Source organism: Myxocyprinus asiaticus, chromosome 9 (assembly GCF_019703515.2).
Source record: "Myxocyprinus asiaticus isolate MX2 ecotype Aquarium Trade chromosome 9, UBuf_Myxa_2, whole genome shotgun sequence".
Lineage (NCBI taxonomy): Eukaryota > Metazoa > Chordata > Actinopteri > Cypriniformes > Catostomidae > Myxocyprinus > Myxocyprinus asiaticus.
This window is the reverse complement of record NC_059352.1, coordinates 48,864,209-48,884,907: the sequence shown is the minus strand read 5'-3', so window position 1 is coordinate 48,884,907 and position 20,699 is coordinate 48,864,209. Positions and strand designations below refer to the sequence as shown.

The window sequence follows — 20,699 nt, the reverse complement described above, 5'->3', positions numbered from 1 at the left end:
TCTTTAACATTGTTACATCTGTACACCAACTTTCATTGATGTAAAAGCATGTTCCACCGCCTCTCATTTTCCCCATTATCTCCGCAATGTGATCCGCTCTGAACAGCTGAAAGCCCGGCAGATGTAACGCAATGTCCGGAATGGCTTCACTCAGCCAGGTTTCTGTGAAGCACAAGGCAGCAGAGTTTGAAAAGTCCTTGTTTGTATTTTTGTATGTTTGTGAGGAGATGTAGAATGTCCTTTTTGTTAGGGAGAGAGTGGAGATTCACTAGATGAATACCTGGCAGCGTTGTTTGAAAGCCACGCTGTCGGAGCTTGACCCTCACTGGCTCGCTTCCCTCGCCTGCATCTCATATTGCGCATGGACAACACAGCTGCGCCTCTGACTAAAATGTCCAGAAAAATGTCCAAATAGTCCAAAACCGGTAAAAGATCGTCTGGCTATGTACCACTTCACCTGGGGTCATCTCGATATGGTGTTCTATGAGATTCGTACGACCGGGAAGAGGCGAGAACATGTCGGAGAATTTTTCTTGCAACCTCCGTGATTTGGGATGGTGAGAGGTGGTCTCCACAAGTGACTGGGGTGACTTGATCGGTGATTTTTAAGGTCATAGAAGCGAGGGCCGGGTAAACATTTAACACAAGTCTTTTATTTTACACACTTTCTCGGCTAACACAACAAGGTTTGCTTTTCAGCACAACACAAAACACACAGAACACTCTGCAGCGTGTCTCTCTCTCTCGCACTCTCTCTCTCTCTCTCCAGCAGTTCAGACAGGCCTTTTATCCCTCCGAGTACTTACTGCAAAACAAACAGCTGTCAGAGATAATTTCCCACAGGTGTCAATCCTTACCGTTCTTCTTTTCTCAGCCTCACTCTCCACAGATGTCGCTCGGCCACTTCCACATCACCACAGTCTGTCTGTCTGTCCCTCTTTCTATCTCTCTGTCTGTCTGTCACTCTTTCTATCTGTCTGTCTGTATGTGTCTGTTTGTCACTCTATCTGTCTGTCTGTATCTGTCTGTCTGTCTGTCTGTCTGTCTGTACATGTCTTTCTGTCGCTCTTTCTGTCTGTCTGTCTTTTGCTCTATCTGTCTGTCTGTCACTCTATCTGTCTGTCTGTATCTGTCTGTCTGTCTGTCTGTACATGTCTTTCTGTCACTCTTTCTGTCTGTCTGCCTGTCTGTTGCTCTTTCTATCTGTCTGTCTGTTGCTCTTTCTATCTGTCTGTCGCTCTTTCTTTCTGTCTGTCTGTCTCTATCTTTCTATCTGTCTGTCTGTCTGTCGCTCTTTCTGTCTGTCTGTGTGTCTGTTGCTCTTTCAATATGTCTGTCTTTCTGTCTGTCTGTCGGTCAGTCTGTCTCTCTTTCTGTCTGTCTGTCTGTATGTCTGTCTATCTGTCTGCCGCTCTTTCTGTCTCTCTGTCTGTATGTCTGTCTGTCACTCTTTCTATCTGTATGTCTGTCTGTCTGTCGTTCTATCTCTCTGTCTGTCTGTCACTCTTTCTATTTCTCTTTCTGTCTGTCACTCTTTCTATCAGTCTGTATCTGTATGTCTGTTAGTCTGTCTGTCTGCATATCTGTCTATCTATCTTTATCTATCTATCTGTCTTTTTTCCTTCTTTAATGAAATGTTCTAATGGTTTTGTAAACGGTTTTATCTAGAACCGGGACTGTGCTCAGATGGGTCCTCCACCACAGGGTGAGGTGGTTCAGGTCAGATGGACAGATGGTCTTGTCTATGGAGCCAAATTTGTGATAGCTCATGTCATTCAGATGTACCAGGTAATTGTCTAGGAGAGATCTCAATTCATGAAATTGTTTTATCTCTGTTTACACAGTTATTATTCATTGGATTGAGTTGAATTGCTTCTTCTTTTTCAGGTGGAGTTTGAGGACGGATCACAGCTCACAGCGAAGAGAGATGATGTCTACACGCTAGATGAAGAACTTCCCAAGAGAGTCAAGTCTCGTCTGGTGAGCTCCATACTCACTGAGTTTGGAAGGTTTACAATCAATAAAGATTTAAAACCTTAAGTGTGTTTGATTTCTGCATGTGTGTGATTCAGTCTAAGGCATCGGACATGCGTTTTGACGAGATGTTCGGAGAGAAGAAAGTCCAGAACAGCAAAAGACAGAGAGTGATCAACTCCAGATACAGAGGGGACTATATTGAGCCCGTAATTTACAGAGCCATCATGGAGTAGCCAGCGATAACAGCCTTCACCCAAAAACACCAGCACCCGTCCAGCGGACTGTAGCACAGCCTGCTAATGTCAATAGTGTTCAGGATGGCTTTGACTACTCCCTGGAAGCACTTGTACATGCCCTGATTCGTCCAACACACTTTTTCTGATTTTCTCATTGTGTCTTTCTCAGATGATGTAGCTGTGTTGACTGCAGCACTGTGAAACTGTGCCACAAACACTCTAGGATTTCAACATCAGCAGTTTCACAGGGTTTCCGGATGAATTCTCACTGAAAGCAGTAATTTGTGGAGTCTTTCTAATACATATTCATTTGATTATTTGTAATCTCCATTGCATTAAATATCTACTTTTATCAGATTACATTAATTTATTCTACTCAAAGGGATAGTTCACCCAAAGGTCAAAATTAATTTACTCACCCTCATGTTCTTCCAAACCTGTATGACTTTCCTTCTGTAGATCTCGAAAGGGGCACGTTGTGAAGAATATTCGCTCTGCTCTTTCCCAAACAATGAAAGTGAATGGGGACCAGGGGTTGTCAAGCTCCTAAAATGATAAAAAATCACCATAAAAGTAGTCCATTCTGAGTCTTCTGAAGTCAGACAATAGCTTTGTGTGAGGAACAGACTGAAATTTAAGTCGTTATTCACTGAAAATCTTCCCTTCTGCCGTTGGTGTCAAATCTCAATTGTGCGATTTGAATATGCGCATATTTCAATTAGGTGACGACTTACACAAGAAGCAATGACGTTTGGCTTTATTGATGTTAAATCTGCCATGACACATCTTGACCTTATTTTAATATACTTGAATTTGTGAATAACGACTTAAAGTTTGCTCTGTTTGTCCTATCGCATAGTTTCAGAAGATTTGGAATAAAGCGCATGAGTCATATGGACCGTTTTTAATATGCTTTTTTATTCACTTTCATTGTATGGAAAACAGCTCATTTTGTGTTCCCCAGAAGAAAGAAAAGCATACTGATTTGGAAGAACGTGAGGGTGAGTAAACGATGACAGAATTTTAATTTTGGGGGAACTGTCCCTTTAATTCAGGGTGCTGTTTCTACCCACATTTTACAGAACAGAGGTGTCATTGCCATTTTATGGATACAGATTTCCTTTATATTTTTCATAAATTGAGCAATTGATCCTGAATATTGTACATTATTTTTGAACATATTGAATATAACTTGTTTCATCTTTGAATAGTTGTTTTTTTTACACGCCTATTTATTACTTGGTGCTTTACAAAGGCAACTTTTGCAATACATTAAGTCAAAGTCCTGTTGAAGTTCTGTTTTTAGAATGAGGATCACATAAATGCAAAGGATCACATACTGAAATGCCAAGGATCTTTCCTCCCTGTTTCTCAGCTTATACTCTGTTTCAAGACATTTTCATTAATATAGCTTACTGCTGTCAACATTTTATCAACCCTCCCCAAGGTTTTAATAAGCTATTTTTGCACTTCTGAGCTGTACTTTTATGAATTCTCTTTTTTTCCCTTGCAGTAGTCAAGCTCCAGAGGCATAAATGCACTTAGGAAAGTTCAGAAGACCTGTTGGTGCCCACTGCTTGTCTTTATCTGTTGGGCCATCTAGCCGATAGCTTTTATAGAAAGTAAGCTTGTTTGAGTCCCTTATTTGTTCAATAGAGTGCTAGTCTTCACTATGAAAGAATGATAAAAGTTTTCTTTTTCTATCAAGAAGCCTATTTTATTGCTTTGTTTTAAAATACATGTTTTTTGTTTATATACTGTGAGATAGAATTGTATGTAGTTAATTTAAAATGTTGAGTTCCAGCACATTTCTGCTGCCTCTTGTTTTGCTTTTAAATACGAGTCTCGTTTTCGCTGCACCTATGAATGCAGAGACTCGAAGACTTCCATATGTATTTTGTAAAAAAGCATTAATATTTGTGAGTAAAAGATGTGGGCCGACATGTTTCTTACAATGGGGTGTGTCTTTATTCCTGTTGAAGGATTAGGGTTTGGTTTTCTTGAATTGCAAAACCCAATTTTTTTCAACTGCACACTGTTTATAGTTTCATGCATGAATCTATATTTTGCTGACAGTAAAAATCCTTTTCATCAGTGTTGGGCAGAGTTATTTTGAAACTGTAGTTTGTGGGGCTTCCGGTTATGGCCGCCTAAGGGAAAGACGCAGAAAGCAAAGCTCCCACAAAAGATCCTGTTCAAACATACAAAACAAGTTAAACATGACTATACTTATAATTTTGTTTTTGCTAATCCTTAGATAGTCATTGTTAGCAATCTACTTTTTTTTCTAAATGCCTTCCAAAAAGCCTCCTGAACACAAAAAAGAAACCTCAAATGAAGAAGCTTCAGCGTTAGCTTTAGCGACTAGCACTGTATCACCTCCCAGGTGGTTTCAAGCAGAGATGGAAAGAAGTTTCTTGAAGATACAAGGCATGATAGATTGCCATCTGTGTGAACTACGAGACTCTGTGGACAAAACACACAATGATCTTCAGGAAACAAGACAAAAAATGACGGAACTTGTATCACGCTAAGATGATTTTGAAAGATTCATCACGGATGTTCGCGAAGATATCGCAGAGGTCAAACAATGCACAGAAAATGAAATAAACACCCTGAGAGACAAGATTGATGATCTTGAGAATCGTTCTAGAAGGAATAATCTATGTCTTGTCGGCTTTCCTGAGGGGATGGAGGGGAGAAACGCAATCTCCTTTGTAGAAGAATGGCTTCCTAAAATCCTTGGCCTTATTTGCTATTTATCTAAAGATTCTTAATATGTTTAAATGAGTGACTTGGAAAGGGATAAATATCCAGGAGCTACGCACAGTACAACTAGAGTATGATATGCTCTCTGTTAGGGAGGCTGAGTATGTTCTCCTTAGATCTAAACAACGGTGGACACGGGGACAAAATAGGTAAACTACTGGCTTGGCAGATCCATAAGGAAAAGTTAATACAATCAATTAATACAATCCGACGATCAGATAACACTGTTATCAAAAATCCGGAACTTATTAACCAAGAATTTATGCAAATTTACAAGTCATTATATACATCACAAGGCACTGATATGGCAAAGACACAGGGTTTTTTGAATAGATTAGAGATACCAACACACTCTGATGAGGATAGGGATGACCTAGAGAGAGAGATATCTCTGAGATTGAAATACAGGAGACGTCTCCTGCCTTTCTGCTGGCAAGTCACCTGGTATGGATGGATTCCCTATGGATATCTTTAAAGCCTTTCTATCTAAGCTGACTGACCCACTAAAAAATATGTATATTCACGCTACAGAACAGCAATGTCTGCCTGGCACTCTGGAGCAAGCTGTAATAACACTTCTCCCTAAACCGGGTAAAGACCCTAATCTGTGTGGTTCTTATAGACCAATTTCATTACTTAATTCGGACTATAAAATATTTGCTAAAATTATTGTGCAAAGGTTAGAAACATTTATTCTGCATTTGGTACATATGGCCCAGACTGGCTTTATTTAGAATTGTTCACTATATGATAATGTACGAAGATTTCTGAATATTATATTCTCCGCCTCTCAGGTGGAATATCCTTTGATTGCCATCTCTTTGGACACAGAGAAGGCTTTCGATTGAGTTGAATGGTCCTAACTCTTCTCGGTCCTGCAGAAAATGAAGTTTGGACCTAAATTTCTAAATATGGTCAAGATGCTCTATAATCATCCAACAGCCGCCATTCAATCTAATGGTGAGATTTCGACTCAGATTACATTAGAAAGGGGCACGAGGCAATGCTGCCCATTGTCTCCCCTACTATTTGCCTTAGCAATAGAGCCCCTTTCTATTGCAGTTTGAGCGCACATGGATATTATAGGTTTCACAGTCCATAACTCTCAGCATGTAATCACACTATATGCAGATGATATTTTACAATTTTTAACTAATTTAGATTACTCTATAACGGCCCTGTTAGCACTTTTACAGGATTATGGATTGATATTTAGTTATAAAATTAACACGACTAAAAGTGTATTAATGCCCCTTAATTCTGCAGCAATGCAACTTCCCTTTAAAAATTTCCCCTTTTTATGGAATATGGATAAACTAACTTATTTAGGGCTGCAAATACCTAGAGATCTAACTCACGTGTACAATTTAAATTATACTCCTTAAAAAAGTAGAAAAAGACTTAGATGGAAACCTCTACCTATTTCTTTAATTGGTCGGGTAAACTCGGTTTAAATGATGATCCTGCCAAAATTCTTATATTTATTTCAAACACTCCCCCATGTACTGACTAAATCCTTTTTTAAAGACCTTCATAGACTTATTTCTAGATTTTAATGAAAGGAAAAACACCCCAAGTTAAGTTGAAAACTCTAACTAGGACATTTCAGAAAGGTGGGCTACAACTACCTGATTTGTTTTTATTTTTTTTATTGTGCAGCCCAATTAAGAATCGTTTGGTTTTGGCAAATAAGCCAAGTCTCTCCCCCTGCTTGGCGACAAATAGAATCAGCACACATCCAAGGAATAGATCTTGCTGCGATTCCATTTCACTCTATAAAACATAAAACAATTTACATCAAACCCACTGATCATTGGAATGTGTAAACTCTGGGCAGATAATAGGAAGAAGATAGGTTACAAACAGACGTTGTTTAGATCCATGGCCTTTCATTATAATCTTGAACTGCCGCAGGCTCTTAATGTTGGAATAACCCAACAATGGTACATGGGTTGTATTCGAACATTTGGTGAGCTCTATGAAGGAGATACACTCTTATCTTTTAACCATCTGCAGTTGAAATTTTTGATACCCTCTTAAGTATTTCTTCAAGTTCTTGAAAATTCGGCATTATATTCTCGCTAAGCAAGGTGGTCATTCATTAAATATTCCTTTCACTCCACTAGAAGTTATTCTGAGGGATAAAAAATATTTTAAAGGTTTTGTTTCATTCACATACAAAAGACTGTCCCAGTTAACTACTGACTGATATCTGTGGTGCTAAATCCAAATGGGAAAAGGATCTGGAGCTCTGGGAAACGAGGACTGGGAAACAATATGTGAGAATGCCCAGACTCTATCATTTAATAGTCGCAACAAGCTGATTCAATTTAATGTTATACACAGAGTGTATTATACCCCAGAGAGGCAGCATATTTTTAAAAGTAGCTACTTTGTCCCAGATGTAAAATAGATTTAGGAAACCTTCTACATATGCTATGGGCATGTCCAGAATTGGACGAATACTGGAAAGGGAGTAAAGAGATTGTTACCAGTGTCGTCCATATTGATGTCAGCTTTGAGCCTCGGCTCTTCCTGTTTGGTGATATGACAGTTCTTAAGGAACAGACAGGCATCAGATACTTAAGGATGGCATTCTTGGCAGCTATAAAGTGTATAACTTTAAAATGGAAGGATTCTAATCCTCCCACTACTTCTATGTGGATAAAATAAATACTCTCCTATGTGCCCTTTGAAGAAAAGACAAGACTTATTTATAAAGTATTGGGGTGAATTCCTGTCATATTGTAACGGTACAAACTATATGAATGTTTTCATTTTTCATTATTTATTCTATACCGGAAGATTAATGTTTATTTTTGGCACTGTGGCGTGGAGGAGATGGGTAGTTGTTGATACTGTTAGACTGTAATTGTATTGTAATGCTGTATTGCTAATTGGAAAACCAATAAAAAAGAAAGTAAAAAAAAAAAAAAAAAACTGTAGTTTGCCAAGCTACAAGCAGCTTATAAATGAGTTAAAATACAGTCAAACAACAAGTGGATGATTACACTACAAGTTACTAATTACTATCTATGTTTTGTTATTATTTAATGTCAATGTTATTATTGGAGCAGAATTAATCTGGGACTTAAATAATGAGCTCCTCAGATTACTACATTAATTTAAATTTAAATTAAAAAATAAAAAATTACAAAAAAATTATTTAACAAAAATGTATACATAAAATTATTATTTATTTTTATCTTTACACATGTCAATTTCATAACAAATATCCATCAAATTGAATTAAGTATTGAGTATAAGTTTTATTAATTAAATTTAGCTTTCTCAAGATTACACAATTCAAAGTGATGGCAAGTTATGAAATTTAAATGCATAAATCTTACAAATGTAAAAATATTTTTGAGAGTATAACAGAATCAAAAAAGTGATTTTCAAAATTAAAATACGTAAATTGAAATGTAAAAATATTTACACATTCTTGAGGGTAAGCCAAAGGTAAAAACATTACATGTTAAGTGGGAAATAAAATGTTTAAAATTAGATGGAATATTTTATCAATGAAAATCACTTTTTTCGGTTCTGTTATACACAAAAAATGTTTTGCACATTTTTATGATTTATGCATTTAAATGTTGAAAATCGCTGTGTATAACAGAATCGTAAACAGTGATTTTCAAAATTTTAATGCGTAAATCTTAAAAATTTACAAATATATTTTGAGTGTATAACAGAATTAAAAATATTGATTTTCATTGATAAAATATTCCATCTAATTTTAAACATTTTATTTTCCATTTAACATGTAATGTTTTTACCTTTGGCTTACCCTCAAGAATGTGTATTGCCCTATTTTGTTTTTTTTTAAAAAAGTAAATGTTCTTTTTACTATTATTTAAAAAGGGATGATCCATTCGTCATGTCCCACCCCACTTCCTGTTGCGTCAAGACACCATATAGAACTGCGCTCGTCAAGGCACTTCACTCCGATTTAATGTAGTATAGGTTCACTGTTGACAAGTTACTCAAAAATGTATTCCACTACAAATTACTAATTCTTCTCTAAAATTGTAATCAAATTACTGACTTTACTGATTATTCATCCAAAAGTAATCACATTAATAATTCTTTTTAAGTTACTTTCTATAACACTTTTCACAAGAAAAGCTTTTGTTTTTCCTCTCAACAAATTCAAAATATTGTTTATATTTTCTCCTTATTCATCGTTAATGGCTGCACGCTCATATCAACATAATTCATGTTTAAAATACACTACTGGTCAAAAGTTTTGAAACACTTTCTCATTCTTTATTATAATTTTCTTCACATTTAGAATATTAGTAAAGTCATCAAAACTATGGAATAACATAAATGGAACTATGGGAATTATGTTGTGACTAAACAAAATCCAAAATAAATCAAAACTGTGTTATATTTTAGCATCTTCAAAGTAGTCACCCTTTGTCTAGAATTTGCAGACATGTACTCTTAATTTATAATAATAATTAATAATAATAATTATAATAATTAATTAATAACAATTTTCTTTATTTATCACATTATACATCTGCACATATACAGTGAAATTATTTTTTTTTTTTCCCACATATCCTAGCTAGGCTGGGGTCAGAGTGCAGGGTCAGCCATGATACAGTGCCCCTGGAGCAGATAGGGTCAAGGGCCTTGCTCAAGGGCCCAACAGTGGCATCTTGGTGGTGCTGGGGCTTGAACCCCCAACCTTCTGATCAGTAACCCAGAGCCTTAACTGCTGAGCTACCACTGCCCAACCACTCTTGACATTTTCTCAACCAACTTCTTGAGGTATCACCCTGGGATGCTTTTTAAACAGTATTGAAGGAGTTCCCATCTATGTTGGGCACTTATTGGCTGCTTTTCTTTATTATTTGGTCCAAGTCATCCATTTCAAAAACTTTATTTTTATTACATTTTAGATTTATAATGAAATAAATTAATATGGTTGCACAATTATATTTTTGTCTACAAAACTAATTACAAACATTTAAGCATACGCCTTCAGATCAAAAGATTTTTAAGATCATGAGAAACATTTCTGTCAAGTGTTTCAAAACTTTTGACCGGTAGTGTATATATATATATATAGGTTGGGGAGTAACGGAGTACATGTAACGGGATTACGTATTTAAAATACAAAATATAAGTAACTGTATTCCACTACAGTTACAATTTAAATCATTGGTAATTAGAATACAGTTACATTCAAAAAGTATTTTGATTACTGAAGAGATTACTTTGCATTTTATTGTCATTTGTTTTATTTAATATTTACATGTATACATATAAATGATGCGATCCAAAGTGCATTTGAACAGCGGTGAAACACTTTCTTATGATGTGTTACATTCATACGAGCAGACAGAGAAGTAAGTTTGAAGTAAGTTTGGAGCAGAAGAAATAGAAATAAACCTTGTGGAAATTGTCAGCTTTATGCTAAGCTAAAATGCTATTTCTAGCCATTATACATGCACGTTACCACACACGATCATATTTATTTATCACGAAAATTCACGTTTTCATTTTTTCCTAGTAAGACCTTTGATATTAGGGCAATAATCATTTTCTTGATAATAATTTTTGTATTGTTTTCCTGTAAAAATACCTAAAATGCATGTATTCTGTAATCTGAGTTACATTTCAAAAGTAACTCTCCCAACCCTGTATATATGTGTGGTGTGTGTGTGTGTGTGTGAGTGCATATTAGATGGACGCTTGTTTTAAATGTCGTTCTTTGTTTTTCATTTCCTCTTCTGAGACTTTTTTTCAGTGTGTGTGTTTGTCTGTGAGTGTGTGTATATATATATATACACACTCATATGTATATAAAACTGTGTGTGTGCGTGTGTGTGTATATATATATATATGTAAAACTGTGCGTGCGTGTGTGTGTATATATATATATAAAACTGTGTGTGTGTGTATATATATAAATGTATATATGTAAAACTCTATGTGTGTGTGTGTGTATCAGTGCATATTAGATGGACGCTTGTTTTAAATGTCGTTCTTTGTTTTTCATTTCCTCTTCTGAGACTTTTTTTCAGTGTGTGTTTGTCTGTGAGTGTGTATATATATATATACACACTCATATGTATATAAAACTGTGTGTGTATATATATAAAACTGTGTGTGTGTGTGTGTATATATATATATATGTAAAACTGTGCGTGTGTGTGTATATGTGTGTGTGTGTGTATATATATATATATATATATATATATATATATATATATATATATATATATATATATATATATATATATATATATATATATATACATACACACAGTTGCAATCAAAATTATTCAACCCCCCTGACCAGCAAATGTCCCCACAAGTATAGTAAAACCTGAGATCACCTACATTGTGAGGACCAGCCAGTGGTCCTCACAAGGGACAACATATTAAATTATGTTTTATTGAAAATGTAAAAATGCAGAAAGTTTTTTGTGAGGGTTAGGCTCAGGGGATATAATCTATAGTTCATACAGTATAAAAATCGTTATGTCTATGGAGAGTCCTCATAAGGATAGCTGCACCAACGTGTGTGTGTGTGTGTGTGTGTGTGTGTGTGTGTGTGTGTGTAGCAGTGCATCTTAGATGGACGCTTGTTTTAAATGTCGTTCTTTGTTTTTCATTTCCTCTTCTGGGACTTTTTTTCAGTGTGTGTGTTTGTCTGTGAGTGTGTCTCAAGAACAAAACTGTCCCCCCAAAGTGAGCAAAATGTGACAAAATACATTCTTGAATAACTGTTTAAAAAAAAAAAAATATATATATATATATATATATAATAATGCTTAAGGTTTTCGAGCCAAGTAAACATGCAGCACGCGCGCGTCTGAAGGCCAATAGCAGTTCAGGGCCCCTCAATTATGAACTCTGTTTCCACCCCTTCACTTCCCTTCACCCTTGTAACCGAGCTGACATTGGAACCGAGCGATAAAACGCATGTTTTTTCTGTGTCTCCAGCAGAAGTGTATGGACAGAAGCGCGATACAGCGGCGCGTTCTGGACATGTTTTTATACTCTGTACTGTGTCTCGGGCACGCGCTCTGTCAGGTAGGATAGTTAGCCAGCCTCACGCTAACTGTGTTTTATTGTGCCTTTTCTTCGATCATAACGGCTCTGTTTTCGAGTCATTCTGATCAAAAATGTGTGTAACAGTTTAGTTGTGTCATTCGCCTGTTTGTTTTGGGTTGGCTTTAGGGAATGTGGGTTTGTTGGCATGAAGTTAGGATGTGTGCGTGACCGTTATAGCTTCAATTACACATGGTCTCGCGTGCTCAATAATGGTTACTCAAGGTGTTATAAACGGTTATAACGGTCTCTAGTGTTTATGGTGTACGGCATGTGCTAACCTTTAAATGCTTAGTAACAGTAAGCTGTTTGATTTGGGGGTTTGAGGTCTTTGTGAGGACTGCGGTAAAGTTTTTTTTTTTTTTCTCCACACATTCGGACTTCCTTTTTCAGTAGTTACGTGGAGTATTTGTAAAGGAATATAATTGGCATGTATGACACTGAATCACACTGAACTAGGTGCTGAGTGCATTTTTATGAAATTATTTTTATAATAAATAACCAATTTCTATTTACATAGCACTTTTCAAAAGAGATGTTACAAAGAGTTTCACAACACAATAAAAACGAGATAAAATAAATATAAAACAACTATTAAAACTGAGCATCTCAAAAAATATAAATGACAATATGGTATAAAATAGAAAACAATAAAAGTAGGTGATAAAACAAATATATATGTATATACATATTATGAAATTCAACATCTGACATTGTTGCACTTGTGTATATGGTTGAGTGACAATGAAGTAATTTGATTGTGTGAGTGAGGTGGTGTACTATCATTCTGAAGTGAAACTGGACGTTTCTCAATGACAGTCTGTCATTTTGGTGCTTAAAAGTCAGATGGTCTTTGGAAATGTATTCTTTATTATTAAGTTTGCAGACGTTTTTTTATTTTTTTATTTATAAAATAGTTCATTTTTTGTTTAACATTTATTCATTTTGTTTTATGTAGTTATGTATTTTTTCATTCGTTCATTATTGACAGACTGACTGAAGTGAAATGACGTTCACCGGAAGGTCACTTTTATTTGAAATCTGTTCTTACACGCTCTTACCGTAATGCATAGTATATACACGTATCGCAAAACAACGTGGGGGCTAGCTTGACTATGTTTTTCCCAAGTAGAGGCTGGCCTAACCACAGTGAAGTTAAAGCGTGAATGACAGCTGGAATCTTCGATTTGTAACCATCTTTATTTGATTACAGACGCTAATCAGCTTTCTTTATTCTATACATTTCCTGTACTTACAATGGGTCAATTTCTACTATTGTAACACAGCCTATATTGAAAATGTTTCCGGCAACCTTAATGCACTTTTCAATTATTAAAATTACACTCTATACATCACTATAAACACTATTCATTTCACTATATACATCCCCGTAAACACTATACATGATTGCACACTCTATACATCCCCATAAACACTACATGACTGTACACTCGACACATCCCCATAAACGCTATACATGATTGCACACTCTGTACATCCACATAAACACTATACATGACTATACACTCGACACATCCCCATAAACACTATACATGATTGCACACTCTGTACATCCACATAAACACTATACGTGACTATACACGACACATCCACATTAACACTATACGTGATTGCACACTCTATACATCCCCATAAACACTATACATGACTATACACTCGACACATCCACATAAACACTATACATAACTGCGCAGTCTATACATCCCCATAAACACTATACATGACTATACACTCGACACATCCCCATAAACACTATACACGATTGCACACTCTGTACATCCACATAAACACTATACATGACTATACACTCGACACATCCGCATAAACACTATACATGATTGCACACTCTATACATCCACATAAACACTGTACATATCTGCGCAGTCTATACAGCCCCATAAACACTATACATGACTATACACTCGACACATCCACATAAACACTATACATAACTGCGCAGTCTATACATCCCCATAAACACTATACATGACTATACACTCGACACATCCCCATAAACACTATACATGATTGCACACTCTGTACATCCACATAAACACTATACATGACTATACACTCGACACATCCACATTAACACTATACATGATTGCACACTCTATACATCCACATAAACACTATACATGACTATACACGACACATCCACATTAACACTATACATGATTGCACACTCTATACATCCACATAAACACTATACATGATTGCACACTCTATACATCCACATAAACACTATACATGACTATACACTCCACACATCCGCATAAACACTATACATATCTGCGCAGTCTATACATCCCCATAAACACTATACATGACTATACACTCGACACATCCGCATAAACACTATACATGATTGCACACTCTATACATCCACATAAACACTATACATGACTATACACGACACATCCACATTAACACTATACATGATTGCACACTCTATACATCCACATAAACACTATACATGCCTATACACTCGACACATCCGCATAAACACTATACATATCTGCGGAGTCTATACATCCCCATAAACACTATACATGACTATACACTCGGCACATCCACATAAACACTATACATGATTGCACACTCTATACATCCCCATAAACACTATACATGACTGCACAATCTATACATCACTATAAACACTATTCACTTCACTATATACATCCCCATAAACACTATACATGATTGCACACTCTATACATCACTATAAATGTTATTCACTTCACTATATACATCCCCATAATCACTATACATGACTGCACAATCTATACATCACTATAAACACTATTCACTTCACTATATTCAGACCCATAAACACTATACATGATTGCACACTCTATACATCACTATAAACATTATTCACTTCACTATATACATCCCCATAAACATTATACATGACTATACACTCTACACATACCCATAAACACTATACATGACTGCACAATCTATACATCACTATAAACACTATTCACTTCACTATATACATTCCCATAAACACTATACATGATTGCACACTCTATACATCACTATAAATGTTATTCACTTCACTATATACATCCCCATAAACACTATAAATGATTGCACACTCTATACATCACTATAAACATTATTCACTTCACTATATACATCCCCATAAACATTATACATGACTATACACTCTACACATCCTCATAAACACTATACTGTCACTTTGTCAGGTTGGGTTTCTGTCTGATGGGACCGTGGCATTATCAACCCCTTTCTACCTTGTGTTTCGTGTACGTTCTTTGTGTGAGCGCGTGGGTCCGGTTGTTGATTACCGCAGTGTGCGAGCTACCGCCGTGCTCTCTCCGGTGATGTCACGGTCTTGTCACCTTGTCAGTTTGGGTTTTTGTATGACGAGGTCCATGGCACCATCGTTCCCTGTTTGATTTGTTCCAAGCATGTCAACGTTTTTGCCCTCATGTGTTTCAGGTGCCGCTGGTATGCGGAATCAGCATTTCCATGGGAACCCTGATTGTTTTAATGGGAACACTGATCATGCCAACTTTCAGCTGCGAGCGGCACCTGCCCCTTGTTTGTTCATGCCTATATTAATCCCCTTGTGTGTCATGTCCGGGGCTGGATTGTTAAATGTAGTTATATGTTGAATGTTTAATGTTGTTCAGTGTTGACTGAGTTTTTGAGCATTGTTGTTTGATGTTGAGTACTAACCTCACTCTCTCTTCCTAGTTGGTCCTGTCTCATGTATCTGTTGGTTGCCCATGTGTCAGGTGTGTAGTTGCCTTCCAGTTTTGCTGCGTGTCAGCTGGTCTTCCATGGAAAATACCTAATCTTTGCCCGTGTGTCGTGAGTTAAGATCGCTGCTAGGCATTGTTCTGCACCTCACTGAGCTTCAGTGGAGGATTCTACGAATCTGTTCCTCAACACAGTGACTGCTCATTATTGCTAATGATACATCCTTTGAACTGTTCCTCCGCTCTTGGGTCTGTTTGCCTCACTCTACACATCCCCATAAACACTATACATGACTATATACTCTACATTTACATTTAGTCATTTAGCAGATGCTTTTATCCAAAGTAACTTACACACTCGATCACTATAAATTATATACATGACTTTACACTTTATACATTATTATGAACACTATTCACTACATAATATACATCACTATAAACACTATACATGACTACACAATCTATACATCACTATAAACACTATTCACTTCACTATATACATCCCCATAATCACTATTTATGACTATACACTGTACACATCCCCATAAACAATATGCATGACTATTCACTTGAGATGTAACGGTTTCAAGGTTTCGCAATATACCTCGGGTTTAAACCGGACGGTTATCATACCATTGAAATCTTCTTATTGACGATAATGCATGAAAATAAGTAGTTTTTCAGAACTTTTCTAAAATCCAAACAATTTAATTAATACAGAATCGTCAATGTTTACACAGCATCAAATAAACTTGCCGAGATAAAATAAATCATTAAATTGCGCCTTCCACATTTTACATTCGACTGTCACTCAGTTTTAAAGGTGACATGCAGGTGTCGCGGACACAGCGCATAACAAGCACATCAGAAGTGCAGCACAAGTGCATCATACAGACATGTCAGAGCCTGAACCTTTATTTCTGCCACCAAAGCAGTTGAAGTCTGCTGTCTAGGATTACTTTGGGTATGTAAAATGTATGTATGTAAAATGGGTATGCACCATCAATGTTCATGGTTACCCACTCTGAAAAGTATTGGCTCAGGCAGGAAACACTTCAAACCTTAAGCACCATCTCCGTGAACACTAATCCACGTAATTTGCGGAGATGAATGTAAGTGGAAATACAGTATACAGGATAATAAATTATAGCCCCTGATTCATAAAAACACCAAATTCGATGTAGTTTTACATGATTTGTAATGACTAGGTAGGCTAAAGTTATATTTATGCTTTCTGTCACATTCACAAATGCAGCAAACGGTTTTAAGCACTTGTTCAACAGTCTAATGCATGATGGCGCCACGGATGGCTGCCTCGGTGTGGAGCGCTCATAGTGTTTTGTTGTTTTTGTTTGTTTGTCCTGTGTTTAGTAATCTTTTTCCAGTCAGTGTTACCAGAGACGAACTGCTGAACACTCGACAGCATATACCAGACAATCTTTTCCCGGTATTTAAATATTCATACGTTTTGTTGGACATTTTAGTTGGAGGCTATATATATATACACTATATTGCCAAAAGTATTCGCTCATCTGCCTTTAGACGCATATGAACTTAAGTGACATCCCATTCTTAATCCATAGGGTTTAATATGACGTCGGCCCACCCTTTGCAGCTATAACAGCTTCAACTATTATGGGAAGGCTTTCCACAAGGTTTAGGAGTGTGTTTATGGGAATTTTTGACCATTCTTCCAGAAGCGCATTTGTGAGGTCAGACACTGATGTTGGACGAGAAGGCCTGGCTCACAGTTTTTGCTCAAATTTATCCCAAAGGTGCTCTATCGGGTTGAGGTCAGGACTCTGTGCAGGCCAGTCAAGTTCTTCCACACCAAACTCGCTCATCCATGTCTTTATGGACCTTGCTTTGTGCACTGGTGCGCAGTCATGTTGGAACACGAAGGGGCCATCCCCAAACTGTTCCCACAAAGTTGGGAGCATGGAATTGTCCAAAATCTCTTGGTATGCTGAAGCATTCAGAGTTCCTTTCACTGGAACTAAGGGGCCAAGCCCAGCTCCTGAAAAACAACCCCACACCATAATCCCCCCTCCACCAAACTTCACAGTTGGCACAATGCAGTCACACAAGTACCGTTCTCCTGGCAACCGCCAAACCCAGACTCATCCATCAGATTGCCAGATGGAGAAGCGTGATTCGTCACTCCAGAGAACATGTCTCCACTGCTCTAGAGTCCAGTGGCGGCGTGCTTTACACCACTGCATCCAACGCTTTGCATTGCACTTGGTGATGTATGGCTTGGATGCAGCTGCTCGGCCATGGAAACCCATTCCATGAAGCTCTCTACGCACTGTTCTTGAGCTAATCTGAAGGCCACATGAACTTTGGAGGTCTGTAGCGATTGACTCTGCAGAAAGTTGGCGACCTCTGCGCACTATGCGCCTCAGCATCCGCAGACCCCGCTCTGTCATTTTACGTTTATTTAGATGGGTGAGCGAATACTTTTGGCAATATAGTGTATATAGTCTACTGTGTATTCTATATATACTTTTTTCTTTTCAATATTTATCTATTTTTTATTCAATTTTAATTATTTTTTAAAAGTCTTGTTGCTGTTTTTGTATTGTTGTGTACTGGAAGCTCCTGTCACCAAGACAAATTCCTTGTATGTGTAAGCATACTTGGCAATAAAGCTCATTCTGATTCTGATTCTGAAAAAGGTGATTGAAATACAAGGTGATTGGGTTACAAAGCTATTTCAAAGGCTCTGGGATTGAACCACAGTGAGAGTAGGGCTGGGCGATATGGCAAAACAATAAAATCTCGATTTTGATCAAATTTATGGATGATTCACGATTCAACTTTTAAATGTACTTAACATGATTCAAATTGTATGTTCTTTATTAGAATGCAAGGCAACCTGGTTAGAGGAATCCTAGTCCTTTTCATTAAAGGAAACAAAGGTGTGCAAGAAAAATTTACAAATGCACCACAGGGGGAAGTTGTCAACAACTTGTGTAAATGTAAAATAAATTAAAATCTAATAATCTCAGATGTTCAGAAATAAAGCCAGTGTAGGTATTAATTTTAATCTACACCAAGCCTATATAGAAAGCTATCTAGAAATCAATATCTATAAATTATCCTTGAGATGTTTCTACACTTTGATTGGAGTCCACCTGCGTCAAATTCAATTGATTGGACATGATTTGGAGAGCTCAGAGACAGGATTGTGTCAAGGCACAGATCTGGGGAAGGCTACAAAAAAAAAAATGTCTGTTGCTTTGAAGGTTCCCAAGAGCACAGTGGCCTCCATAATTCTTAAATGGAAGAAGTTTGGAACAACCAGGACTCATCCTAGAGCTGGCCACCCGGCGAAATTGAACAATCGGGGGAGAAGGGCCTTGGTAAGAGAGGTGACCAAGAACCTGATGGTCACTCTGGTTGAGCTCCAGAGATCATATGTGGAGATAAGAGAAACTTGCAGAAGGACAACCATCACTGCAACACTCCACCTGTCTGGTCTTTATGACAGAGTGGCCAGACAGAAGCCTCTCCTCAGAGCAAGACACATAAAAAAACACCTAAAGGACTCTCAGACTGTGAGAAACAAGATTCTCTGGTCTGATGAAATGAAGATTGAACTGTTTGGCCTCAGTTCCAAGTGTCATGTATGGAGGAAATCAGGCACCGCTCATCACCTGTGCAATATCGTCCCAACAGTGAAGCATGGCAGTGGTAGTATCATGCTGTGGGGGTGTTTTTCAGCAGCAGGGACTGGGGGACTGGTCAGGGTTGAAGGAAAGCTGAACGCAGCAGAATACAGGGATATCCTTAATGAAAACCTGGTCCAGATTGCTCAGGACCTCAGACTGTGCCGAAGGTTCACCTTCCAACAGGACAATGACCCTAAGCACACAGCCAATACAACGCATGAGTGGCTTAGGGACAATTCTGTGAATGTCCCTGAGTGGCCCAGCCAGAGCCCAGACTTGAACCTAATTGAACATCTCTGGAGAGACCTGAAAATGGCTGTCCACCGACAGTCCCCATCCAACATGAAGACAGCTTGAGAGGATCTGTAGAGAGGAATGGCAGAAATTCCCCAAATCCTGGTGTGCAAAGCTTGTCACATCATACCCAAAACGACTTGAGGCTGTAATCGCTGCCAAAGGTGCTTCAACTAAGTACTGAGTTAAGGGTCTGAATACTTAAGTCAATGTGATATTTAAGTTTTTACATTTTAATAAATTTGCAAAGTTATCAAAAATCTGTTATTTGCTTTGTCATTATGGGGTATGGAGTGTAGATTAATATGAAAAAATATATATATAATTTAAAGCATTTTAGCATAAGGCTGCTATATAACGTGAAAAATGAAGGGATCTGAATACTTTCTGAATGCACTGTATATCAGTGTATCATGGTATTACCATGTGATACCATTGAACTGGGTACACTAAGAAAAAATACCATCATGGTAATGCCATGTTTGTTGACCTTTACCATTGTAGTGCCATGTTGTTTGGACATGTATCGTGGCAATAGCATGGTATTCTTTGAAACACCTCAGAGTATCATGTAAATACCATGGTATTTGTTATATATGAACCGTGAACATATAGTGTTATTACCATTTAATACAGTCACTGTACCATGGTACCGCCACAGTACTTTTTTGTTGGCTCATCATGTTATTTTGGACATTTATCGTGATAATACTATGATATTCTTTTAAGCACCTCGAAATACATTTTTAATAACATGATATTTGTTATATATATCAACATATCGTGAATTAATATCTTAAACCATTGAATTGAGTACATAAAAAAAAAAAAAAATTACCATAGTAATTTTACCATGTTTGTAGACGTTTATGTTATTTTTTTATTTTTATTTTATCCCCTTTTCTCCTCAATTT

The 20,699-nt window shown here is 37.1% G+C and overlaps 2 protein-coding genes across 7 annotated transcripts in view; both read left to right on the top strand.

Moving 5' to 3' along the window:
- The window catches only part of LOC127445893 (lysine-specific demethylase 4A-like), a 29,565-nt gene extending 25,252 nt beyond the window's left edge, over positions 1 to 4,313 (top strand). Inside the window, exons 20-22 of one of the 2 annotated variants that reach the window (XM_051706363.1) lie at positions 1,669 to 1,788; positions 1,888 to 1,980; positions 2,073 to 4,313. In XM_051706363.1, the coding sequence (XP_051562323.1) occupies positions 1,669 to 1,788; positions 1,888 to 1,980; positions 2,073 to 2,210 (351 nt within the window). In that variant the 3' untranslated portion in view covers positions 2,211 to 4,313. Of the gene's footprint in view, positions 1 to 1,668; positions 1,789 to 1,887; positions 1,981 to 2,072 lie in introns of those variants that run through there. The other variant, XR_007898063.1, reaches the window with a different exon arrangement.
- A 7,539-nt stretch (positions 4,314 to 11,852) lies between these two features.
- The window catches only part of LOC127445909 (CMP-N-acetylneuraminate-beta-1,4-galactoside alpha-2,3-sialyltransferase-like), a 78,717-nt gene continuing 69,870 nt past the window's right edge, over positions 11,853 to 20,699 (top strand). For 3 of the 5 annotated variants that reach the window (XR_007898065.1, XR_007898066.1, XM_051706386.1), the window contains exon 1: positions 11,853 to 12,041. Coding sequence is in view for 1 of the 5 variants with exons in the window: in XM_051706386.1 (XP_051562346.1) it covers positions 11,855 to 12,041 (187 nt within the window). In the remaining 4 variants the exon portion in view is untranslated. The remainder of the gene's footprint in view (positions 12,042 to 20,699) is intronic. The other 2 variants (XM_051706388.1, XM_051706387.1) reach the window with 1 other exon arrangement.